Source organism: Aplidium turbinatum, chromosome 4, assembly GCF_918807975.1.
Source record: "Aplidium turbinatum chromosome 4, kaAplTurb1.1, whole genome shotgun sequence".
Classification (NCBI taxonomy): domain Eukaryota; kingdom Metazoa; phylum Chordata; class Ascidiacea; order Aplousobranchia; family Polyclinidae; genus Aplidium; species Aplidium turbinatum.
This window is the reverse complement of record NC_137475.1, coordinates 3,165,158-3,192,509: the sequence shown is the minus strand read 5'-3', so window position 1 is coordinate 3,192,509 and position 27,352 is coordinate 3,165,158. Positions and strand designations below refer to the sequence as shown.

General features: G+C 34.8%; 1 protein-coding gene across 1 annotated transcript in view; it reads left to right on the top strand.

Moving 5' to 3' along the window:
- Nucleotides 1-27,352, top strand: part of LOC145768377 (uncharacterized) — a 94,862-nt gene that overhangs the window by 59,329 nt on the left and 8,181 nt on the right. Inside the window, exons 24-31 of the mRNA XM_082579861.1 lie at nt 97-176; nt 1,733-1,892; nt 8,759-8,907; nt 13,006-13,135; nt 13,801-13,928; nt 14,782-14,977; nt 16,489-16,645; nt 26,960-27,119. Of these exons, the coding sequence (XP_082435987.1) occupies nt 97-176; nt 1,733-1,892; nt 8,759-8,907; nt 13,006-13,135; nt 13,801-13,928; nt 14,782-14,977; nt 16,489-16,645; nt 26,960-27,119 (1,160 nt within the window). The remainder of the gene's footprint in view (nt 1-96; nt 177-1,732; nt 1,893-8,758; nt 8,908-13,005; nt 13,136-13,800; nt 13,929-14,781; nt 14,978-16,488; nt 16,646-26,959; nt 27,120-27,352) is intronic.

The window sequence follows — 27,352 nt, the reverse complement described above, 5'->3', positions numbered from 1 at the left end:
GGATGATTCACTTTGTGCATACACCACAGCAGATAAACTTTTTACTAACACTTTATTTTTACTCCAATTGACACCAAATGTGACTTTTATTTTTAGGCAAGCATAATTGGGGAGGTCCACCTCAGCGCGTAATTGAGTCCATGAAACAACAAGCAGAAGTATATGGTCCAGTAACGGTAAATAAATTGTTTAAAGTTGTCAGTTATTTGACAAATGCCAATATAATAATTAAACATCACAATATAATTCGTTTTTATTTTTAATCATGCAAAATTGGAGCACATGATACTACTTTCCATATATTCTGAAAGAATACAGAAAGAAATAAAATGCAAGAACATGCTCACGATTATATTGCTGTACTACTTTGAAAGGATCAGGCACGGACGAAATACAAATGCATTGTATTGCAACTACTGTACTACTGGCCTAATTAATGGATCGCAATTGCATGTACTAAGCCTATGACATTAGAGAAAATTGCTATAAGAAATGCGGTTTGGAATATTTGCCATATTCTTGACTAGGAACAATACACTGTTGTAATTTTACGTTTATTCTACATATGTTTCCACATTATGGCTTTTCTGCTAGGCGCGCTTTATGTTGTAGATGAGTTCCATGATCATTTTGACCATGTGTCTATCAGAGAGTAGGCAAAGTAGTTTGCAGACTATAGACCACGGTGCCAAACGGTGTAATAGAGTGCTGTTAGGTCAACAAACGCAGCCTCCGCTTTTTTTTTTCTTCCCAAGTTTTAAGTTCTGATCTTGTGAGACATACTTACTTACTTTGTTTTATATTTATGGCTTGTGTTTAGCAGATGAAGGGCTATTTCATTTTTTAGTTTATTAATAGGCCTACCTAATAAATGGTCGTCTCATACATTACGGGACGCACAATTCGCTTTTCGGCCACATTACAAGGGTCAATTCTCAATTCGACAATTTTATCATGCCTTGTTTTAAATGTAATTTTAATAAAAAATAAACTAAAAAATGCTTTGAAACCAACTTCTCAACTCCAGTATAGCCTAAAGTCTTTACAAAAAGTAAAAAAAAGTAAATCAGAAAACAATGTGACCTTTCTGATGTGGCAAATATGTCAAAAGCAGATATAATTTTGCATTTATTTTTTGATTGATTGATTAAGACTCTTGATCTTTGGAATGAGAAAGCCTCTTTAGAAGCTCAGTCGTAGCAGTTTCACATACTTGTGGAAGATTTTACCATACGTTTTAAGCAATGACGTAGGCACGGTCACAAAGATTTTCAAAGTGCAGCTTACGCATACGCATGTTGTTTAAGTATTTTTGTCTGTGAATTATTCCGTCTACTATGTGCCGCTTTTTTCGATGTTTTCTTTCACTTTGGTTTCTGGTTTCTAAACCTCACCACGCTCGGTAGGGGATATGAGGGCACTTGGTCATATGCCTCCATAAAACTAAGAAAGTAGGCTACACGCACATTTTTTTAGTTTAAATTCCCACGTCTCCTACCGAACTGTTTGTTAATTTCAAGCTAAAACTCCCTAAATCGTTTATTTCCTTTACAATTTTTGCCCGTTTTTTTCAATAATTTGTTTACAAGATTCGCTCCAACAAGCTACTGAAAAGAATCAGAAATAAAATAAACTTTAAGAAAGCAACTGCTTTCTCTTATCCATCTTTAAATTAATTATTATCAACAACCAACTCACAAAATACTCTGCTAAAAGCATTAATCCTTTACAGTTTTATAGCATCACATCGTGCATTGAATGTACAAATGCATTCAATCGGGCATATGAAGAACTACTTGCCTTGGCTGATGGCAACGCGGAAAACTTCATCTTCATAGAAAATTCGAATGCAATTTCTGAACTACTTGATCAAGTCACTGATGCCAGAATAGGTTGGTCTTAATTTGAATGTTCTATTTAATTTAGACTGCCAATAAGTCTGCCAGAGTAGGTCTACAAAATTTGTGCAATTCTTTGTGTGTAGCCTATAGTGTGTTATGTAGCTTATTTTGTGTAGCTTGTGTGTTGTAGCCTTTCAGCAGGCTAGAACTTCAAAATTTTTAGCTGAGGTGTCTCCACCTTCACAAATAACATTTTCACTTCCTAACCTGTCTCGATTCACGTTGGAATTTATCAATTTAATTATCATTTGCTTAGGCAATTTGAGTGAGCAGAGTTTACTTCGAAATTTTGCGTAATTTTATTAGTTTTTTAGACACTAAAAACTTTTCACTTCCTTAATCCCCAACTACGCTTGCCTATGTCACCCAGATGAACGAAATGTGGTTGAGCGAAACATTTTTACAAAAATGGAAAAAAATTGTAAAATTGCAAGCCAAAAAATGCTTCACGAAGTAAACATGAGTAGGCCCCTGGTTAGAGGTAAACCCCAATCAAAGGCTTGAAAAGCAGTAAATACGGCCTTGCATGATTTAATTAGCTATTGATTATCGAGCTTTTGTAGTATTTTTTATTTTTTAAACAGTCAAAAACATTAGACATACTAAAATAACTGGCCCCCTAATCAGCCGTGGGCCACTCCAGGTCGGGGGGTACGGGAGTGGTTAACACGCCCAGCTTCGGGGTAAAACTTGGTGACCAAGGTAAACCTTTTACCCCCCACAAAAGTATGCAAAACCTATGTAAAGGCAATGAGGTTGTAGACAAAATAACTTGAATCTAAAATCACCATAATGACTGCTACTTTTACATAGTGAAATTAACCCTTTTCAATCACTACAGGAAAGAAAAAGGAAATATTCTTATTTTACATTAACGACTGAAGTTGTCTTCTGAGCATATCCTTGTTCTAGTCTTTAGTTCACTCCCACACCTTCATAGATCTGACAGTAAAGAACAACATGAAACAAAATGTAGCCTAATGAAGTCAGCAGTAGTAGTTGCAACTACTATGCCGGAAGTTTATCAATTGTAAATCATTTACTCAAGGTAAACTTAGTGACGTCATCAAAGATCTAGACTTGTCAAAACAAAAATCTAAGCTGTTTGCATCGAGGCTGAGACAATAACTTTATTAGCCAATCATCGTCATTAAGTTCCTTTCTCGTATTGAGGGTTGGATACAATGGGCCATTGTTCTCGACCATGAGCTGTTTGTACTGCACTTTCATATTAACTTAAATTCGTCCATTTAGTGATGTTTCAGTGAATTACTAGAATTACATTTGGAAAAATGAAAAATACTTTAACCAATCAACGTTTAAATTTATCAATTCATCTCAGGATCTTAAAATGCTATATCTGGTTAACCCTATTATATAATTCTGAAACTTGGACAATGTCAGAAAAAATGGAGAAACGAATCGATGCCTTCGAGCTCTGGACAAACAGGCAAATGTTAAAAATTTTATGGAAACAAAAGATCACTAACGATGAAGTACTCTCCAAATTCAATTCAAATAAAATTCTCTTACAAATAGTCAAAAGAAGAAAATTGAAGTATTTCGGACACACAATAAGGCAAAACTCGTTACAAAGATCTTTAATAGAAAAGAAGATAAACGGTAAAAGAAACAAAGGCAGGCTTCCTTGCCTTCCCGTCCACTTAATCTAAATCTTCAACCACCGGATGAAAGCCTGGATACGACAAACAACAGATGTATACTGTACTGTATACAAGATAAGAAGATGGCGAGATGACATAGAAGAAAAGATTGGCATCACCTGGATGAGAACAGCAAAAGACAGAATGGTGTGGAAACATATGTGGAGGCCATCTGCCAGCAGTGGCATGACCGGCTGATGATGATGATGATGATACAAGATAAATGTCACACGAAAATTTCTTTTTTACAAGTTTAGCTAAATTTTGAACAAAGTTTGCAAAAATCTAAGACGTAGTTCCTTTCATTTAATAAAAACTACTTTTGGACAAACTAGAATTTTTGGCAAACCGGAGATTAGATCAGAACTATAATTAGCGAAAACAAGCTTTTACCAAATTATATTAGAATTCGAATTGCCATTTCGCTCTAACTCATCGAATTACACAACTAGAATTATCTAGTTGTTCAAGTCTGCTCCCAACCGGAGTATGTGATGGGATGGCGCAACGGATACAGCGTTGGCTTTCCGATTATGCAAACCTGGTTCGACACAACTTTAACTGGTTGTCGAAAAGACGTGGGCAAAAGTCACATTGTATGGAGAGTGGGGGACGTGGTAGTTTTAGCTTTTCTTTTCTGCTGTTTCCTTTTTTGGGGCTTTTTGTATCCTGTTTTGTATTTTTTCGAATAGTTCCGTGCCTTCCCTAGTTCTTACACTTCAGCATACTCCTCCATTAGCAACAGGCTTTTTACCCTGCGTGACACTAAGCTCAAGATTTCACACACATTGATGCATCTGATACGTTCAAACTACCATTTTACGGTTTAATGCTATTCATCGATCCTTGAAAATTTTTTCATTACGTTGAAGTGGATAGACATAATTATACATTTTTGCAGGTAGGCAAAGGGAAAACCTGAAAAAAGTGAACTTATAATGGGTTTACAGATCCTCATCAAGCGCTTTTATCTTTATTTTTGAAACATCAAATGTCGATATTAAGGAAATAGGTCATGTGTAAAGTATAAACGTACATACACTTGAACTATCCAGTGCTCGTTTCCGACACATTGAAAGGATATATAGCTTTATATTTCTATGCAGCTTGACGCACTAATGTTTTTTTCAAGGGTTTATCACTCACAAGAGCCTCGGATTGAATTTCAACCGCAAGTAGACGATTGTGTCCAACAATTCTGCTTCCTATTCAATAAAATACTTTGTACCAACAAGAAAAAATTTACCTTTATTTTTTCCCAAATATTACCTGTCTAGGATCCATTTTGAGCACTTCAGATAAGCATTTTCGATTTTGAGAAAAACGAAGTATGTTGAAGATAAAAGCTTTGATCTACTTCTCTGTAGATATGCACAATATCAGGTTACTGTGACCACTGACCTTACTGATACTTGCATCCCAAAACTATGTCCAATAAAAAGGTTAATTTTGAAGCTAATTGCATTAAGAAATAAAATACATACAAAATTCTCGACATAGTTTCTGTATCTTTCGTTTTATTCAAGTTAGTATGCTCATTAATTATTTACGTTAATTGAGCTGGCTATTGTATAATAGCATAACCTTCTGTGGATTGTCATCGATGTGTGTTTATCAAAAACCACAGAAATGTGTGCACGACATTCCAGAAAGAATTTCAACAACACTATTTTTTTTAAGTCTGTTGATCATATCATTTTCACTTCTAAGTCCTTTGCTGAAGGAAAGTATTTATTTTTTATTGAAATGTTTGCAAAACTTTCGATTGCTTAAGTTGATCAGTTTGTTATTTCTCATTTTGTATGCCATTCCAGCTTGCTAGTAGTGAGTAAATAGGGTTTACCGAGGTTTCGCATGGGAGAAAGAGGTTAGCTGAGGGTTTTAGGGTTTGATGAATTCAACCACTTTTCCGGGGACAATGGAACGATGCAGTGGCAACTTTTAGTGGAAGGGTATATGTGCTATCAGAAATAGCTCAACTTGGTCCGTCCAGAATGAACTGAATGTACCAAAGCAGCAGAGAATTGCCCCCGCTTATTAGGCCCACCGTGTTTACAAGCCCAAAATCATCCAGTCCCAAAGTGGGCGAAATAAGCGGAAACTACTGAAATAATAACTTGTTTGTTGTCACTCTACAGTCTACAACAGCTAAGATCTTTTACCATGTTATGCAAGAAACCAACACAATCTGTGCCGTTTTTTAGAACTTGAGTTTAACCCCAGACCAGCAGCAGTAAAGCCAAAGGCGATAACCACTTAGCCAAAGCTGATTTTTAAGTGTTGCCTAATTTCGTTCCATGACCATACTGTACTATAAGTCTACTAGCTGGCCATACTTGTTCCAATTATAACTTTTATTAAATATTTAGATTTTTGTTAATTTTTTAAAATGTTAAATGATTTTTTGATTTTTGAAAACTCTCAATTTGTTTAGAGTTTGTGAAGTTGTGGTAAACTTTATCATGCAGCTTATCTCTGGTGATGGCCTTTTAATAAGGCAATACAGGTATAGCCCATAAATTAATTTGTTTAATACTATAGGCTATGCTTTTGTTCCGACTACTGAAAAGTGTTTCAGTTATGGATTACATTTACGATTTTTATTGACCTGAAACGATTGCACAATTAGCTTGCAGTTAACGTTGTTGGGCTTGTCAGGTGCAGACATCGAGATAACAATGAAGTTGCGAGATGTGTCACTAGCAAATTTCTTAGTTGAAAACCACACAATCAAATGTTAAATTTGGTATGTTGTAGTTTGTAAATAATGACAAAGGGTTGAAGACTTAAATTATATCAACGTCAAGTGTATCAACTATATCTTGCTCAAGACACAAGTTTTTCATACTTTGTGCTTTTTACTTTGTTGTTTTGAGATTAATATCCACTTAGTATAACCTGATTGGAGCTTGTTTCTTCTTTTGTACAAACAAAATTGAGCAGGTTGGGTGATTATTTATAAAAATTCGATAAAAGCAGTGACAGAAATAAATTTGTGCTTATTTCGCTTTTCATCTGATGACCACTGAAGGTGCTATAAAAAGCGAATAATTCTGCTAAGCAGCCAAAGTTTCTATGCATTCATCTTTTGTCACCTTTTATTTGTTGTTTTGAAAGAGTAAACGATCCTCGCTGTGTGATCATTCGACCAGAATGGCAATAGTAGTAAATTCCATCTTGGACTTGTCTCTGGCCAACCTAAAAATAAATGTTAGCGATAAACAAGCGTCGAGTGACATTCACTCTTAAAATGTATTTAGAAACAAAGTTTTTATATGGAAACTTATTGACTAACCGTACACAAACGTTTTTAGTAAATAATCTTGCTTGTGTTTGCCAAAGTGTTTGACTTTTTTAATACTTGTTGAGTTTTTTTACCCTCTAAACCTGTTACTTTGAATGATTTTATTCATCCGTTAATCATTTTTGCACAAAGGTTCCGCTTTTTGTTGATCTAGTTTCATTTATGAAACAAACAAAGTTACGTCCGAAATGCCAATTTCATTGGACAAGCAAATCTGCCTAGTAGCAAGCAAATCCTGCCTTGTAGCAAGCAAATCTGCCTAGTACACTTACCATGTGAACTTTAAAATATGCATCGATAAAACACTGTTTGGAAAAAAATATCTTAAGAATGCACAGCCACCAAACCTAGAAAAAAATAAAAAATAAAACTTTTATTTCCTAGGTTGTAATTTGTAAAAATAAACGTACAATTAACACTTGAAAGTGTAGCAAGGGAAACTTAAATCTTACAATATAGCCTACAAAAAAAATCAAAAAGTGACAAGTTTACTGAGGTTTTTACCTTGAGTGTCTCGAATTCAAAAACTTAGTTGTGATGTCATAAAAGACTCAACAAAATAAAAATTACAGGAAACCGGCTCAGCAGTGTGACCATGCGGATTCATAAAAAATATAAGCTCTTGGCTTATGGCGATTGAGCACTTTACAGGAGGCACCTTGCTGTGCATTGCGCAAAGTTCACTGCTTGTAGTTTGAGCACTTTGGCAAGGTTGACGGTAGTAGCCTACCATTTTGGAGCTTTGGTTCCACAAATGGGAAAACTTCACACGGAGGTATAATTATATCTCCATGACCATACCCAATGTACCTACTGAACTGAAAAGGCCAAAATGGTGTGAACTGTCGTCTTTGACCTGGCTATGTATATTGCGTTCTTCTCGCCGTCTCAATTGTTTTGTACTCGTGCGTTGCCGATCAAAATAAAACAGTTCATCACCGTACTAAAATGCAGACATACTACTTCTGTTCAAATAAACTTTGATCAATCAATCCCAGGTTCAATATCCAAAAATTTTACAAAAGTAACGAGTGAAATAAATTTTTGGTGATTTAAATTATTATTTCACCAAAAAGCTTGTCAAAGCAGCAAAAAAAAAATACATTTAAAAACAAATTAAGCAGAAAGTGAGTGAAGGCCTTCCCTTTTTCTTGCCAATCCAGTCGATCGTGTGTTTTTATGTACGGTACCAGTTTTGTTGTGTAACAAAATATGCTTAACCTATGAGGTCACTTTGCTTTATAAGTTAAATACTGTAAAAGTAGTTAAATTAGTTTTAATGTAATTTAAGGTTGTTTGTTAAAAGCAAGCTAACAAACGAATGTACAAAAAATGAATGAATTGAAGATTAACCCTTCTAGTATGGTCGGAAAAGCGGAGTTTCGAGTCCCGTCGATCGATAAATCAGCTTCAAAAATTTATCCATATTAGGCCATATTAACCAATAATATTCCAATAATTAGCATCGAGACTTTAAGAAAAAATTGTCTTGATCAAGAAGCTAAAGCTACAATTTACCGAAAAAGAGAAGAGCTGTCCGACTTGGAAGTTTGGTTTGAAAGTAATAGTGCAAGAATAAGACAAAATCGTATTAATGGCCCTTTGAGTTTTATTCATCATGGTATATAAAACAAATAGACCTACAAAACTTTTATTTTTATCATTTTTAGTCATTTATAAAACTAAAATTTAAAGTTGTCTAAAAAAAGAGAGTTAATTCGAAAAGAAAGTTCATTTTTGGATTCAGTCCCCAAATATGCCCCAAAACCAATGAAACATCTACTGGACAGAAGTTGTGTTGACCAATGTAATACTTGTACTCACGAAGGCTATCAATTAAAATGGAAACGGATTTTGAAATTGTTTTTTGAAATATCGTTTTTTCAAAGACTTCAGCAAATGTGGTCAAGGTGGAGATGTAAAAAGTTTCAGACGTCAAGCCTCCCCCGGACGAGTGATCGGTGGAACACGAGTAGTTTCTATTCGATCGTGGCCGTGGCAAGTTCTTGTTTCTCTCTTTTCTGAAAGAGTTGTTGAAGTAAGTACAATTATCCATTCCTTTTACAATATCTTTGAAAGGTGACTTATACAGCTCGAGCTGAGTGTATGAAATTGCCACACGAAGTTACTGCAATAATAACAAATCTGGACAGCTTTCCACTTGCACCCATAAAATGAAATAATTATGACAACAAAGCTTCCACAATAGGGAGGCCGTCTGAAACAGATCGCTTAGCAATTCGAGTTTCTGAGGAGGTTCGTCGAGTAAATGGCGAAATCGAAAACCATTTTTTAATTGAACGCCAGGAAGACGGTGCACAACCAGGGGCGAGTTTAACTGATGGAGGCCCGGGGCACTCTTAGATCGGGGCCCGTGCAAAAAGTTTTTTTGCCCAGACGGCGCGTAAAACTTTACAAGGTAACTTGAAAGTCACCTACACAGCTGCTAACGCCAAGCCTAGTCACCACCTTGTGACTAAATATTAACCTTGAAAGAAAAAGGAGGTATCTAATTGCAGAAATTTTAAAGGTTGAGAGAAAATAATTATAATAACACAAAATCACATTTTTTCACGTCGGAGGGCCCTTCAAAATGGACGTCCTGGGCAACTGCACCTCTTCCCCCCCTAAATCCGGGCGTGTGCACAGCACGGTCCAGCTAATCAGTAAATCACCCCATTACTGGGATATTACCTACCCACCAGTGGTGACGTTCTCCGAAGTCACGCCCTACTGAAAGAAGAAAATCTTGAAGAAGGAGGACACCGGATATTACAAGAAGAAAGTGGAGCTGCGCGAATTGGCGGAAGTAGTGGCGACTAAACAAGTATCTACGATTCGCCACAGTGGCGATCATTACGCGTGAGGGAGTGATCAAGAAGATTCTGAAGGAATGGGCCATGGTTAAGATGAAGAATAAAATCCTCACGGCGAGAAAGACGGCTGAATGGAAAACTTCATTGAAGGCCAGTCTTTGCCTCCACACTCTCTTCGACGTCGTTGACGACAAATTGCTGCACTCACGCGAGGTTGATTTCGTTAAGGACCAACGCGGAGCACGAATTGGTGTCATTGGATTATGAGGCGGTGAAATCTGAGAAGAAGAGGGACGAGCGGAAGGAGCAACTGCTTTCGAGAGAGAAGCGAGAAAACGAGCGGAAGAACGCGAAGAATGTACTCACGACTCAGATGACGACAATACACAAGAAACTCCGAGAAGGGGCTTCCTTTCAGAGTGCTCGATCGGCAGAGAAGAACTCGAAGAAGAGCAGGAGCGAGGTGCTTTCGATCTGCATGAAGTTGCGCGTGAGGCGGAAAGGTATGGAATTCCGAGTCGAGCAGCAGCTGCCCTCGCAACCGCAACATTACTGGACACAAAAGATGATTTCAATCCGACGATGATAGTCGATAAAAACAAGCTCGTTCGTGCACGAAACGGCTCCATTGAGATACGAGTCACTTCGCGTCCAGTTCGCTCGGCACAATAGTTGAAGGCCTTTACTTTGACGACAGAAAGGATAAAACCCTTAAATTGAATGGCATAACTGGCTATGGTCAAAAATCAATCGAAGCCCACTACGTGATGTTGAAATACCCAGGGGCGGCTCGCTAGTGTGTGCTGCGGTGCTGCAGCACTCCCACAAAAGTTTTCACGAAAAGTTTCTCAAATATCTTAGCGTTTCTTCTGCCCAAAATGTAGTTTATGTTTTCTGTTCACAGAATTACTGACTATGTAAATTATATTTAGCAACTCTGCGTGCTGTGAAATATTTTGCGCAAGGTCACAATAAAACAAACACTCAATCGTGACGTCTACGAGCTGCGTGTGTTCTTGAATTGCCAATGCAAACGAATAGCAAACGCTTGTGCTGTGAAACAAACAGCACAATTCAGGGTTGCCAGGTTAGCATTTTTTATGTTGTTTGGCATTTTTACAAAAATTGGCAGTTTTTTGGGCCTTTTTGTTGTATTTTGGCCCAAAAAATTTTGTTTGGCAGTTTTTAATTTGGCCTTTTAAACGTTGTTCATATGACTAACCACTTTGGCTCGTCCTTTTTGTGTGTGTTCTAATGCTTGTGTGTGTGTGTTTGTTCTAATCACATGCTTGCATTTTACACCTCATGTGATCTGTTTCTCGCCGTTTTATTCACTCGTAATCATTCGCCTACCACTTGTTGAGTTTGTTCTTTTCAGTCCGCACTCCACAGTATCGTTTGCAGTCATAATACATAATCAAACTTATCTTTTAATTCTCGCTGTTTTTCAGATGTAAAGTAATTCTTGATGAGGACACAAGTTCGTGTCAAAAATTTTTGAACTTATTATATTTACGCTGTACCGTATATTCTTTGTGTAATCATCATCATATTCTGCCTGTGGTAGCCGACTGCTGAGTGAAGCCCTTACTCTTTTCTTGCCAATCCAGTCGATCGTGTATTTTTATGTACAAGACCAGTTTGTTTTGTTTTGTTTTATTATCTTTATCCTGCATTGCGGGAAAGCGGACTTGAGCGCTATGCATCGGTGTACGCCTTCCGACGTACACCTGACCCACGCTGCAGCCGACGGCAATGTCTGTTTCCGGTTGTCTACTCTACTTATGACTGAAATTTGGTACTACCCATTACTCAAAGTCGATCACTGAGTAGAGGCAATTATCGTAAAGTTTCTTGCCCAGAGAAACAACAGCAAGTGCGGGTGGCTGGAGTCGAACATGCAGGCTCTCGACTGCGAGCCCAACGCGCTAACCACTCGGCCACTGCTTGTGTAATAAAGTATGATTAACCCTTTAAAGTCACTTTGGTTTATAAGTTAAATACTGTAGAAGTAGTTAAGTTAGTTTTAACGTAATTTAAGGTTGTTTGTTCAAAGAAAGCTAACAAACAAAGGCAAAAATAGTAATAAATTGAATATTGACCTATCCAATAAGCTATGGCCGAAAAGACGGAGTTTCGAGTCCCATCAATCAATAAATATGCTTGAATAAATTTGAGATTGAAAATCTGACAAAACATACTTTTACGTCCTTCGAGTTTTAGTCTAAAGGACATAAAAATGCTCTGTAATCGGCGGTGTACCATTACGATTTGGCTGGGTGTTCATTTTGTCAGCGAGATTTAAACATAAACATTTGCATTAGTCCTCACTTAGTCTACGATAAAGCCCACCTAATTAGTAAACCTAATATGATCCGGTTCAAAGTATAACTAAACATATTCCTGTAATAAAAATACTTTTTAAGCCTGAAACCATTCTTTGTAAGCCCAATTTTTATCTCAATTGGCAACACTGACATCAGACACACGCCTTCTTAGCAACCGTTTCATCACAAACAAATTGTGTGTCCCGAAACTGACGGAAAATGAGCAAGGCCTAGCCCAAGAACTAGATAACTAGTTAGGTTAACGTTTAAAGAACTTTGGGTCAATACTACAGTACAAACTGCAACCAATTTTTAGTCTACAAAATAAAACTAATAGTTTCACAAACATCACAAAGGCATTTGGCTTAAAGTATCACTCGTCATACTGAGTTAACATATTTACCAGCAGCTAATCAAATGCACAACTTTTTTTTTGTTTTTTAGCAAGACATTGGTAATGACTAATGACAAATTACGTAATATTTGTTTAAATTTTTTCTTAAACATATGTTAAGCATTTGCCTATGTTAAAGCATGCACCGTTGTCTGTTTTTCCATTTTGAAAGTTTTTTGTTTATTTATTATTCTTCGAATGTTCACTGCCACCAATTAGAATAGAGAAAAAAATATGAAAAAATTTAGATTTAAAAAGAGAGAAAAAATACCACTTAAAATTTTTGAAGAAAACACGTGAAGTTAGCCGTAAAGAATAAATTTATGAAGATTTAAAATAAGCAAACAAACTGATATTAAAAAGTACTTTGGGGATCACAACAATCTGGATAATCAAAATAATACAGTTAATTTAATCTTGTGAACAACTGGAATATACGCCACTGTTTATTATATTGTAATAACAATAGTAACACTTTCAAACCGAAGTGTTAGAATGGCGTAACCTAATAGTGTAGAAATAAAAAGAAAATTTAAAAGCGCATCATTTCTGCTTTTATTTTATCCTTGGAAGAAAAATGTTTAATTATATTTCTGCAGTCTTATTCCAATAGAAACATCCGTGGAGGAGGAAGCTTAATAAACAACAAATGGGTTCTCACTGCTGCTCATCTATTTGACGGAACTGACAAAACCAACAATTGGGAGGAAACGTTTTTATTGACATTTGGTTAGTGCGTTTAAAATGAAGTAAATTCGCTGACTTTATACATCCACCATCATCCACTCGGCCGCACCAAGAAATCATCAACGCAGTTTATCCGAATGTCTGTCATTAGCACACTTGGTGCGATGTTTTGCTTGTTTACACTTCAATGCTTCATCTAACTTGTGGAGAAATGTTTTGATAATAATGCCTTAGTTTTATTTGCCAGAAAGTTTAAGATTTCTTGCTGACTGTAAGGTAATGCCCTGCAATCATTAACACTATTTTGTTTTCTCTGTCTATGTTACGGTGCGATTGAGTAAACACAAAATTTTTGGTTGTCAACACGTTATTATGAATGCTTTTACTGCATGTTAGCTGGAATGTTCTTCTAAATGATCTTTTGATTGTGGTTGCAATTTTTAATTAGTCCCAAGAAACAGATAATATATTAATAAATGAATTGCTAAGTTGTCTTATTGGCTTTTGTGATAGCCTACTTAGTAAATAAACCAATCGATGACATTTATTCTAGCCAATAGCCAAAACCTTTTGTTGATGTGTTTTCTAACTTGTCAGCTGCTTAGCTCAGCGAAGTGAGTTCCTGCATGCTGCTAAGAAGGGCGCCGGTTTGACATTCACCGAAAGCAAGTGGGTGTGTTTTGAAAGAAAATCTATCATTATTTCAGGTATTTATCAACGTCCTAACAAAAGAAATCATCTTCTACCATCGAAAGTGAAAGCTTACAAAGCCAAAAGAATCATAATTCATCCTTCTTACGAAGTTCACAGCTTATGTGATTATGACATCGCTTTGGTATGCATGAAAGATCTTATGTGTAATTGATATGCTGTATGATCGTATGTAGATTCCCATTCAAGACACGGCTATGCACCGAACAAGGGTGAAACGCGAGTATCGCGTCTTTTATTTTTGTTCGATTGGGGCTTGAATCACATCCAATCGTTGGTTTACAAGTTGTTTTTTTTTTAAATATTTTGGTAAGATTGAAATTGGGCGTGAATACGAACAACGAGGACGAAATTTTGTACCAACTGGAATGCAAGATTGGGTGAACTAATAAGTGCGATGCTTATGACTTGCATAGCAAATCCTGGTATTGAGGTTCCTCACGTGAAGGTTATTAGCATTGTGGGCTCATGTGTCTCTGCGTACTTGGAAAAACCAGGTATAGCCTAGCCTACCCTCCCACGCATTGAAAGGAATAACACTGCAGTCAACAACAGCTTCATTGTCTTGAGACGTGACCGAGTGGATAAAAACGGCATACGGTAGCCTACTGGGCACCGTAGTAAAATCTCTACAGAGATTCGATTCTCCCTCAAATCGGAAACGTCCTCAAACCTATCAAAGTTGGAAGTTAGATTCCCGCTCAAGGCACATGGCTATGCACCAAACATGGGTGAAACGTGAATATCGGGGGTTCCATTTTTTTTTTTCGATCAGGGCTTGAATCACATCCATATTCTCAATGAAGACAAACTGAAACTTTACATTTTTGCGGTTCGCTTACAGTTATACTTAAATTGCATTACATTTTAGTTCTGCCTTGTTTTCTTTGTTTAAACAATTATGATTTATTTCAAATCAACGTATTTTTAAATAAATCGTTAGTTTACAAGTTGTTTTTTTTAATTATTTTGGAAAGATTGCAATAGGGCGTGAATACGAACAACTAAGACGAAATTTTGTACCAACTGGGATGCAAGATTGGGTGAAGTATACTGACTCCATCAGACCAGTCTGCTTGCCCTGTATGGACGGCAATTGTGTGAGAGAACAATTGTTAAGAGATGGCCAGATGTCTGGAAATGAAACAGAAGAAGAGAAATGTAGAATTGAAAGTATGGTTTGAAAATGGTATTAATCCTTAGAAGGTTGGGCTCTCTGGAGTCTTGCTCAGTTTGGGGGGGAGGGGGCTGTCGATTCTTCTTATGCTTTAGGAGTGATATCTCTGTTATTTTTTAAAGCACGGTTTCAAAACTTGGGATTCACTTTGTAAAATTATTCACGCTGAGCATATCCGAACATTAAAACTATATGAGTTTTAGAACTGCTCATATACGTTGAAATGTTGAGGTGACTTATGACGTTTGGGTTATTTGGTATTTTTTGGTAGAGTAATGAAGAACATGCATTGCAATGTTGTGATTAATTTTTTTTTACATAATCTCAATTTGAATCATTTGATTAACGAATCATTTGATTAACGAGGCCAAATTAATTACTTTAATCCAGATGGTGGGAAAATTTTGATCAATAGAATATGAAATATTTCAGAGGATGTGCTGAGAAATGCCTTATATCTCTCAATTTATAACCTTTATTCGCTCAAAATTTCAGCTCAATAGAGGTGAATAAGAGTTAGGAAAAGTCAAGAAGTCTCATAGTCGCAGCCTCAGTGGTTTTAGAGATACAAATGTTGATACAAAAAAGTTGAATTGACAGCCCCCCCCCAACCTTCAAAGGGTTAAGGGAAAAAAGTTTGATGAACAGTTTCAGATAATATTAATGTAAAAAGTGCTTTATAAAAAAAATGTGATTAATGTAAACAAATTGAATTGAGACGACAATAAACGAATTTAAATGGTTTGATTATGAATTTTTATTCTCGGATGGACAAAGCCTTGATAGATTATTCTTGGTAGTTTCACATTCTTGTAGAGGCTTTTGACGCAGGATCGGTTAACGAGATTGACAGGGTGAAATGTTTCCGATAGTTAAAGTGTTGTTACCAGAAACCATACCATCCATTAGGTGTCGCTGAATGGAAAGCAGTCCTGAGAATGCGATGCTCAAGCGCACACCCGTGAGTCAAACCAGCACCGCTTGATCTTGTAGCTTCTTTGTTCACGAAGTCACGTGCTAACCAATTGCGCTATCGGGGCGGACGTAATATGAATGTGAATTTAACCCTGAATGATTTTAAAAACCGCAATAAAACTTGAACACATCTTTAAAAAATACAATTGGTCTGAGAGGTCTTTAACTGACTACAGCCATTTCACTTCTACGCAGATTTTTTTGAATTTAGCTTGATCTCAGTGTGATCCTTTGAATTTATGACCATAGTATAAACACTGAGCCTGATAAAACACATATTTGATGTTTTGAATTAGTTGTAAAAGGGTATTTTGCAGTGTTAAATATCTTTTCCAAGAAAGATTTTTTTGTAATTTGGTTAATGTCCTTCAATATATTTCTGAGTGTGCTTTATTTAGTTATATAAATCTTAACGACAACTATTTTAAATACTTGTTTTTGTGAGCAAAGGCAGTGAGCATTTAGCTTTTCAGTAATCATGCTGGTGTGTTTGTCTCAAATTGTAGTACTGAGATTTTTACATCGATTGCAGCCAACTTTCTGCTGAACAAAGGTAGACTGGATACCGTTCTAGCAGTTTCAACCGGCTTTGGAATAACAGCAAGTTTAGCATTTGGAAGTGAAGCAAATGCGGACCAGACAAGCGCATTTTTACAACAAGGATTGCTCAACATTCGAGATGACGATTTGTAAGGGCCCAAGCTATCAAATGCTATTACGTAGCAAAATAATTGAACGATGTATTTGGTGTAGCCTAAAATGATATGGTCGCTATTGTTTGCATAATTGCTTTGACATTATAAACTCTTTTTTTGCTACTTTTATATAAACTTTTGAATATCATGAGTAGTAGAGGAGGGTCCGATCGATATCTGCTGGCAGTACGAAAAAGCAGTACCTGGCAGTACGAAAAACCTGGCAGTACGAAAAACCTGGCAGTGCTAAAAAGCAGAGTCCTGGCAGAGCCTTGACAGAGCAGTCTGGCAGAGCAGTCTGGCAGAGTATTAGCCTCTGTCCTGGTAGTATTTCTTGTTTGTTTATTTTATGTGAAGTTAATGTTATTTCTTGTTTGTTTTACTTTATGCTAAATTGTTATTATTTATTTCTTGTTTGTTTATTTTATGAGGAAAACAACCCCCTTACAATGCTACGACTGGCAGTACAGAGCAAGAAGTAGTGTGACAAAGCAGTGAAAGCTGAGTATTGTTTCTTGTTTGTTTATTTAATGTGAAGTTGATATTATTTATATCTTGTTTGTTTATTTTATACAAAATTGTTATTATTTATTTCTTGTTTGTTTATTTTATGAGGAAAACAGCCCCCTTACAATGGTACATCTGCCAGCTGAAGCTGAGTATTATTTCTTGTAAAAAGCTGAGTATTATTTCTTGTTTGTGTATTTTATGTGCAATTGAAATGATTTATATCTTGTTTGTTTTATTTTGTGAGAAAGGCAGTCACCATACAGTGCCAGGTCTGGTAGTACTAGTACACAGCAAGAAGCAGGGTAACTAAACAGAGCAGTGTAGCCAAACAGAGCAGTGCAGCCAAACAAAGCAGTGTTTTAAAAGCTGAGCAACGACATTATATTAGTTCCACCGCGTCATCGTTCATCGGTGTCACAACCATTGCGTAATCTTAATTCGTCTGGATAAATGAAAAAAGAAGTCGGTACTTTCCCTACTCATAATTTTTGTAGGAAATTTGTTGTTAATTACTTCCTTACCTAGGTATGTTCACAGTTGCTTCAAATTATATTACAATACTGATTTTAATTCATACTCTTTAACCTTAGAAGATTAGTTGAACTAAAGTTTTATTTTAGTTTTATAAAAAAATTATCATCTCAGATACATTTGTTAGGTAACAGCTTTTTGGTTGGTTTAAGTTTATCGTAATCCAAGGTTTTAAAGGGTTCCTTAGTCACTTATCATTTAGTTTTGGGATTCATTATTATCTGTAACCTTTCGCAGTTGCCTCAAATTATATTACAATACTGATTTTAATTCATACTCTTTAACCTTAGAAGATTAGTTGAACTAAAGTTTTATTTTAGTTTCATAAAAAAAATCATCATCTAAGATACATTTGTTAGGTAACAGCTTTTTGGTTGGTTTAAGTTTATCGTAATCCAAGGTTTTAAAGGGTTCCTTAGTCACTTATCATTTAGTTTTGGCCTTTGGGATTCATTATTATCTGTAACCTTTCGCAGTTGCCTCAAATTATATTACAATACTGATTTTAATTCATACTCTTTAACCTTAGAAGATTAGTTGAACTAAAGTTTTATTTTAGTTTCATAAAAAAAAAAAATCATCATCTAAGATACATTTGTTAGGTAACAGCTTTTTGGTTGGTTTAAGTTTATCGTAATCCAAGGTTTTAAAGGGTTCCTTAGTCACTTATCATTTAGTTTTGGGATCCATTATTATCTGTAACCTTTCGCAGTTGCCTCAAATTATATTACAATACTGATTTTAATTCATACTCTTTAACCTTAGAAGATTAGTTGAACTAAAGTTTTATTTTAGTTTTATAAAAAAAAAATTATCATCTAAGATACATTTGTTAGGTAACAGCTTTGGTTTAAGTTTATCGTAATCCAAGGTTTTAAAGGGTTCCTTAGTCACTTATCATTTAGTTTTGGGATCCATTAGTATCTGTAACCTTTCGCAGTTGCCTCAAATTATATTACAATACTGATTTTAATTCATACTCTTTAACCTTAGAAGATTAGTTGAACTAAAGTTTTATTTTAGTTTTATAAAAAAAAATTATCATCTAAGATACATTTGTTAGGTAACAGCTTTTTGGTTGGTTTAAGTTTATCGTAATCCAAGGTTTTAAAGGGTTCCTTAGTCACTTATCATTTAGTTTTGGCCTTTGGGATTCATTATTATCTGTAACCTTTCGCAGTTGCCTCAAATTATATTACAATACTGATTTTAATTCATACTCTTTATCCTTAGAAGATTAGTTGAACTAAAGTTTTATTTTAGTTTTATAAAAAAAAAAATTATCATCTAAGATACATTTGTTAGGTAACAGCTTTTTGGTTGGTTTAAGTTTATCGTAATCCAAGGTTTTAAAGGGTTCCTTAGTCACTTATCATTTAGTTTTGGCCTTTGGGATTCATTATTATCTGTAACCTTTCGCAGTTGCCTCAAATTATATTACAATACTGATTTTAATTCATACTCTTTAACCTTAGAAGATTAGTTGAACTAAAGTTTTATTTTAGTTTCATAAAAAAAAAAATCATCATCTAAGATACATTTGTTAGGTAACAGCTTTTTGGTTGGTTTAAGTTTATCGTAATCCAAGGTTTTAAAGGGTTCCTTAGTCACTTATCATTTAGTTTTGGGATCCATTATTATCTGTAACCTTTCGCAGTTGCCTCAAATTATATTACAATACTGATTTTAATTCATACTCTTTATCCTTAGAAGATTAGTTGAACTAAAGTTTTATTTTAGTTTTATAAAAAAAAAAATTATCATCTAAGATACATTTGTTAGTTAACAGCTTTTTGGTTGGTTTAAGTTTATCGTAATCCAAGGTTTTAAAGGGTTCCTTAGTCACTTATCATTTAGTTTTGGGATTCATTATTATCTGTAACCTTTCGCAGTTGCCACAAACTATATTGCAACTCTGATATTAATTCATACTCTTTAATTTTTATCCCTCTATATCCAACAGTTTAACCCAAAGACTTAACAAATCCTATATTCTTTCATCTTGTTTTAGTTTATATACTTGTATTGGTAAACCTCCATTAGGTCTTCGTTTAGTGAAGGTTAGCGCAACAACGGCTTTCGTTAAAAGCTTGATAGGCTACCAATTGTTTGTAACTGCAGTAAACCCTGAAATTGTTACAACCCAAGGTTTGCAAGAGTGATAACTTTGTCGCAATGACGTAAGTTTAAGTTTGTAGTTTTATTTGTATTGTTGGAAATAACTTTTTTGTCTTACTCTATGATACTAACAACAACTAAGCACTGACATGATAATATAACAACACGTCACACCTGAGGAAACTTGATAGGCAAGTATCTTACAAAATCTGAACCGAACAACTTCATAAGAAAAAAAAAAAATCAACTTAGAATACATGAATTTTTGTAGACTTATGGTATGTTTTGTTGGTGTGATTGCGTGTTCTTACAAAAAACAAAATGTCTTGGAGGCTATACGTGCTATTGTAAAAGAGAGTGATGGTTTACCAAGACGTGTTGTTATATTATCATGTCAGTGCTTAGTTGTTGTTAGTATCATAGAGTAAGACAAAAAAGTTATTTCCAACAATACAAATAAAACTACAAACTTAAACTTACGTCATTGCGACAAAGTTATCACTCTTGCAAACCTTGGGTTGTCACAATTTCAGGGTTTACTGCAGTTACAAACAATTGGTTGCGCTAACCTTCACTAAACGAAGACCTAATGGAGGTTTACCAATACAAGTATATAAACTAAAACAAGATGAAAGAATATAGGATTTGTTAAGTCTTTGGGTTAAACTGTTGGATATAGAGGGATAAAAATTAAAGAGTATGAATTAATATCAGAGTTGCAATATAGTTTGTGGCAACTGCGAAAGGTTACAGATAATAATGAATCCCAAAACTAAATGATAAGTGACTAAGGAACCCTTTAAAACCTTGGATTACGATAAACTTAAACCAACCAAAAAGCTGTTAACTAACAAATGTATCTTAGATGATAATTTTTTTTTTTATAAAACTAAAATAAAACTTTAGTTCAACTAATCTTCTAAGGATAAAGAGTATGAATTAAAATCAGTATTGTAATATAATTTGAGGCAACTGCGAAAGGTTACAGATAATAATGGATCCCAAAACTAAATGATAAGTGACTAAGGAACCCTTTAAAACCTTGGATTACGATAAACTTAAACCAACCAAAAAGCTGTTACCTAACAAATGTATCTTAGATGATGATTTTTTTTTTTATGAAACTAAAATAAAACTTTAGTTCAACTAATCTTCTAAGGTTAAAGAGTATGAATTAAAATCAGTATTGTAATATAATTTGAGGCAACTGCGAAAGGTTACAGATAATAATGAATCCCAAAGGCCAAAACTAAATGATAAGTGACTAAGGAACCCTTTAAAACCTTGGATTACGATAAACTTAAACCAACCAAAAAGCTGTTACCTAACAAATGTATCTTAGATGATAATTTTTTTTTATAAAACTAAAATAAAACTTTAGTTCAACTAATCTTCTAAGGTTAAAGAGTATGAATTAAAATCAGTATTGTAATATAATTTGAGGCAACTGCGAAAGGTTACAGATACTAATGGATCCCAAAACTAAATGATAAGTGACTAAGGAACCCTTTAAAACCTTGGATTACGATAAACTTAAACCAACCAAAAAGCTGTTACCTAACAAATGTATCTTAGATGATGATTTTTTTTTTTTATGAAACTAAAATAAAACTTTAGTTCAACTAATCTTCTAAGGTTAAAGAGTATGAATTAAAATCAGTATTGTAATATAATTTGAGGCAACTGCGAAAGGTTACAGATAATAATGAATCCCAAAGGCCAAAACTAAATGATAAGTGACTAAGGAACCCTTTAAAACCTTGGATTACGATAAACTTAAACCAACCAAAAAGCTGTTACCTAACAAATGTATCTTAGATGATGATTTTTTTTATGAAACTAAAATAAAACTTTAGTTCAACTAATCTTCTAAGGTTAAAGAGTATGAATTAAAATCAGTATTGTAATATAATTTGAGGCAACTGCGAAAGGTGACAGATAATAATGAATCCCAAAACTAAATGATAAGTGACTAAGGAACCCTTTAAAACCTTGGATTACGATAAACTTAAACCAACCAAAAAGCTGTTACCTAACAAATGTATCTTAGATGATAATTTTTTTATAAAACTAAAATAAAACTTTAGTTCAACTAATCTTCTAAGGTTAAAGAGTATGAATTAAAATCAGTATTGTAATATAATTTGAGGCAACTGTGAACATACCTAGGTAAGGAAGTAATTAACAACAAATTTCCTACAAAAATTATGAGTAGGGAAAGTACCGACTTCTTTTTTCATTTATCCAGACGAATTAAGATTACGCAATGGTTGTGACACCGATGAACGATGACGCGGTGGAACTAATATAATGTCGTTGCTCAGCTTTTAAAACACTGCTTTGTTTGGCTGCACTGCTCTGTTTGGCTACACTGCTCTGTTTAGTTACCCTGCTTCTTGCTGTGTACTAGTACTACCAGACCTGGCACTGTATGGTGACTGCCTTTCTCACAAAATAAAACAAACAAGATATAAATCATTTCAATTGCACATAAAATACACAAACAAGAAATAATACTCAGCTTTTTACAAGAAATAATACTCAGCTTCAGCTGGCAGATGTACCATTGTAAGGGGGCTGTTTTCCTCATAAAATAAACAAACAAGAAATAAATAATAACAATTTTGTATAAAATAAACAAACAAGATATAAATAATATCAACTTCACATTAAATAAACAAACAAGAAACAATACTCAGCTTTCACTGCTTTGTCACACTACTTCTTGCTCTGTACTGCCAGTCGTAGCATTGTAAGGGGGTTGTTTTCCTCATAAAATAAACAAACAAGAAATAAATAATAACAATTTAGCATAAAGTAAAACAAACAAGAAATAACATTAACTTCACATAAAATAAACAAACAAGAAATACTACCAGGACAGAGGCTAATACTCTGCCAGACTGCTCTGCCAGACTGCTCTGTCAAGGCTCTGCCAGGACTCTGCTTTTTAGCACTGCCAGGTTTTTCGTACTGCCAGGTTTTTCGTACTGCCAGGTACTGCTTTTTCGTACTGCCAGCAGATATCGATCGGACCCTCCTCTACTACTATCATGAAATCAGAAGAGAAAAACTTACATTGCACAAAATAACTTGAATCTGATTGAAATTAAGGTTGCCGTTTGGAAAGTATTCAATCTTTAGTCCGCGATCATCTCCAATTGCAATACTGAAAAGAGTACTTGTTTGTACTGTCGTGAGAAATCTGTTTCCATTGAAGATCTGAAAGTGTACATTGCAGTACATCATAATGTTTCTGTTTACAATACATCATTAAACTGAAATGGCCCTTTACACCTTACACACATTTTAATTTAAGATTCTGGTAAAGTTTTGCATTTATTTATCTTGTAACTGTAATCAAAATCCCAATGATATGAGCTTAAAAAGAGTGGAAGATAGTAATACAAATCCTCAAGGCATCGACTAGCTTTTTATATTGTTATTAGACAAAAAAAACTTAACCCTTAGAAGGTTGGGCTCCTGGAATCTTGCTCAGTTTGGGGAGGGGGCTGTCGATTCTTCTTATGCTTTAGGAGTGATATCTCTGTTATTGTTTAAGGCACAGTTTCAAAATTTGGGATTCATTTTTTAAAATTATTCACGCTGAGCATATTCGAAAATTAAAACTATGCGAATGTTAGAACTTCTTGTATGCGTTGAAATGTTAAGGTGACTTATCACTCTAATTGTAGTGTGAGTTTACACATTATTTTTTGGTAGAGTAATGAAAAACATGCAATGCAATTTTGTGATTAAAATTTTTTTACATAATTTTACATACAGTCAATACCCTTTACGCTGTGAAACAGTTAGGATTAGAGATGTAAAAAAACGTTTTTTTTTTTGTTTTAAAAAAAACGAGCTCGTTTTTTTGTTTTTTATCATTTTTTTTTTGCTTTTTATTCGTTTTTTTTTTTACCTATTTTAACATTAAATGTCACTATATGCAACAATCAGGGTAAACTCATTGCAATAGCGTCTCTTTCAACTAAGAAACAGTCTCATAACTTGTATAACTTATTTCAAATCAGACTATATGTCTGATATATTGTTTCATTGCAATTTTGTAAATCTCAAGTCTCAACACACGAGCCATAAAGATTTCTCATCGTCTCAAATAGTAGTAACAGTGTCCTATGGTTGGCACATCTCAAGTATTGTCTGTAATTTGGTTTCAGCCAGTTGTTAAATGCAGTACCACACTCGTGTACAGTTTCGAAACCACCTGGGATTTTGGTTAATGGGCATGTTAGGACCAGGTGGTCAGTGTCCTGTTTCTCTGCTTCACAAAGGCACTTTTAACCAGCACACTATACCTTTTCCAGTACAACGTCAAGAGTTGTTCCAGTTGATGTGCATTTGGTGCAAACTTGATGAAAACCACACAAGCGGTTCTTGAGTTATAAGTGAAATAACCTTAGCCCCTAGGTGGCTTCATAGATAAGGAGCAATAGAAAAACGGCAATATCTCAAGAACCGCTCAACATATTTGGATAATTTTTAGCTCTACCCCCATGTTTTCTGGGGCGGGCTATCTGTTTATAAACATTAAAACAAGTTTTTGCTACTACGTTTTGAGATAAAAAGAAATTAACCTCTTGTCGTTACGCACCGATAAAACCATGATGCGTAACTTTAAAAAAAAAAATTATTGGGTAGAGGAAAGATTGATGAAAAGTTTGGCAAAAGCAGTGTAGTGCTAAAGTCGCAACTTTTAGCCCAAATCACATTTAAATGTAGTGAAAAATGGAAACATTTTGATATTTTTTTATTTTCCCTGAAGATGTTCAATACTCCTTTGTGATGTCATAGTCATGTTTGTTCTCCCTTACTCACACCATTGTGCTGTCATAGACATGTTTAAAAGAAGTATGGTTGCACTTTATCCATCCAATTTGAACTAGTTTGCAGGACTTTGAGACTTTAGCACTTTTCTGTTTTTGCCAAACTTTTCGTCAATCTTTCCACTACCCAACAAAAAATAAAAAAATTAAAGTTATGCATGATGGTTTTATTGGTGCATAACGACAAGAGGTCAATTTCTTTTTATCTCAAAAAGTAGTTGGCCTAGTTCCCAAATAAAATAAGTTTTCATCTTTGATGTTTGTTTTGTATCTTTATCCTGCATTGCGGTAGCCTAATATGGGTAAAACTTTATACTTGTCAGGAAAAGTATTATGAAGCATTTATTCACTATGTGAACACTGAGCAGTGCTGAAAAACTCCACTTTAAAGGGAAAATTTCTTCATTCAAGGTTGATAGTTACTAGCAATAGTCAACATGGGTGGTGGGCATTTGAAAGGAACATTAACCTAAACCTTTTCTGACAAATGCACTTACTTTTGACAGCTAAAAATATCAGTGATAAGATCTCTTGCATTATGTTACAAATGATCTGCAAGAAGCATCAATGACAAAGTGTCTAAGACCTTACAAGTTACAACACACGAGAAGAATACTTCTGTTTTAACATTTATAAAGCATATACATCGTTGTTAAGCTATCAGTTAAAAAACATGTTTAAACAAGCTATTGGCAATAGCTTACATTAGTAAATTACCACAAACAAGGTAATGTGTGGTCTGAATACTGCCATCTTGTTTTTGCTAAAATTTCGTCAACCCATTGAGTGTGTACAAGAATAACCAGTCCCGCTATACTAACATCGTAGGCTAACTTCCATAAAAGGAAAAAGAAATTAACTCATCTACATTATGTCATGTATCAAATTGCATTAATTCAATGTTTGTCAGGTCTACTGCCACAAACATGCCTGAGAATGAAGAAGAAAGCGAAATAACGTAGGACTATGCAAAAAAACATAGGCTATGCTGCTGCCAAGCACAAACACTTAGGAATTTTAGCACAACTATAAAACCATTTTTACTAGTTTAACGTTTTTCAAGAGCACTGTAATGAAACTAAACTGCAAATTGTAAAAAATTTGCAACTTTTCCAGAAAAATATGAAAAAAAACAAAAAACGAGTGTTTTTTTTTGACCCAAGTTTTTTTGAAAAAAAAACACTTTTTTTTTTAAAAACGGTTCCTTTTTTTTGCATTTACATCTCTAGTTAGGATTAACGAGACATGGGCCAAATTAATTACTTTCACTCAGATGGTGGGAAAATTTTGAACAAACGAATATGAAATATTTCAGAGGATATGCTGAGAAATGTTTTATATCTCTCAATTTATAACCTTTATTCGCTCAAATTTTCAGCTCAATAGAGGTGAATAAAAGTTAGGAAAAGTCAAGAAATCTCGTAGTCGCAGCCTCAGTGGTTTTAGAGATACAACTGTTGATACAAAAAAGTTGAATTGACAGCTCCCCCTAACCTTCTAAGGCAGGGGTTCTTAACCTTTTTTGTCTTGTTTACCCCCTGCCGAATGAAAAATGTAAAATTTACCCCCACCGTTTTGGTTGCCCCTTGTGATGTCATCGTGTCCAGTCAACCATGCAAAGAAATGCAAATAAAGGAAGTTGCAATCTTAGCAGAGTTGCAATCCACTTTGTGGTCGAAGTCCTAATTATATAGGTTGTGTACAGTAAATATGTAGCACACATACGCTGCTGAAATGAAACTGGTAGTCTACTTGCGTGGAGATAAAAGAAAAAGAATAAAACTTACATTGAGCATAAATTTGAATTAAAATTGAGTGCAACACTACCAGTTTTTTTGATAACTGAAAAATGATTCAGTAAATTTACCCTCTTGGTAGGTGAAATTTACCGCCAGCCAGGGAGTAAATTTACCTCCGGTTAAGAACCCCTGTTCTAAGGGTTAAATTAAAAATGATTATTGTGCTGTGTAGAAGTATTGTCCTGCGTAACTTTTAGTTATCAGTTTGTGTGAGCTAGTTAAGCAAGTTTCTCAAATGTTTAGACTTGTCCATATTTTGTTGTGATACTGTAATATTCTTTATATATTTTTTTTAAATATTTTTCTTAATGGACTGAAAATGGCTGTATCATCAGCCGAAAATGTTAGCTTATTGTTTTTTGTTTTGTTTGTTTTTATAATGTTAAATGTAGTGATGTTGCTGTGTTACGTCTGTTTATGGTTTAAAAAAGTTACCTCTCTACCCAAATTGTGTTCAGAATATTACAGTAACATCTTTATTTCACTGAACTTATTTGTTTCAGCTGTTCTACAGTCACAGATGTTTGGCTTCGTGGAAGGTGGCTCGGACTGGGAAAACACATCCCATCATACACAAATTCAATGTTATGCGCTACCAGTGGAAGGCCAGGACGTATTGTCGACTCGTGTATGGGAGACAATGGTGGACCATTAGTAACAGAGGTTTGTAATGCAATTAATAACGTTGCTTTCCCTCAAAGCAGGGGTTTTTAACCTTTTTTGTCTTGTTTACCGCTTGCCGAATGAAAAAAGGAAAATTTACCCCAACCGTTTTGGTTGCCCCTTGTGATGTCATCGTTTCCAGTCAACCATGCGAAGAAATTCAAATAAAGGAAGTTGCAATCTTAGCAGAGTTGCAATCCACTTAGTGATCGAAGTCCTAATTATATAGGTTG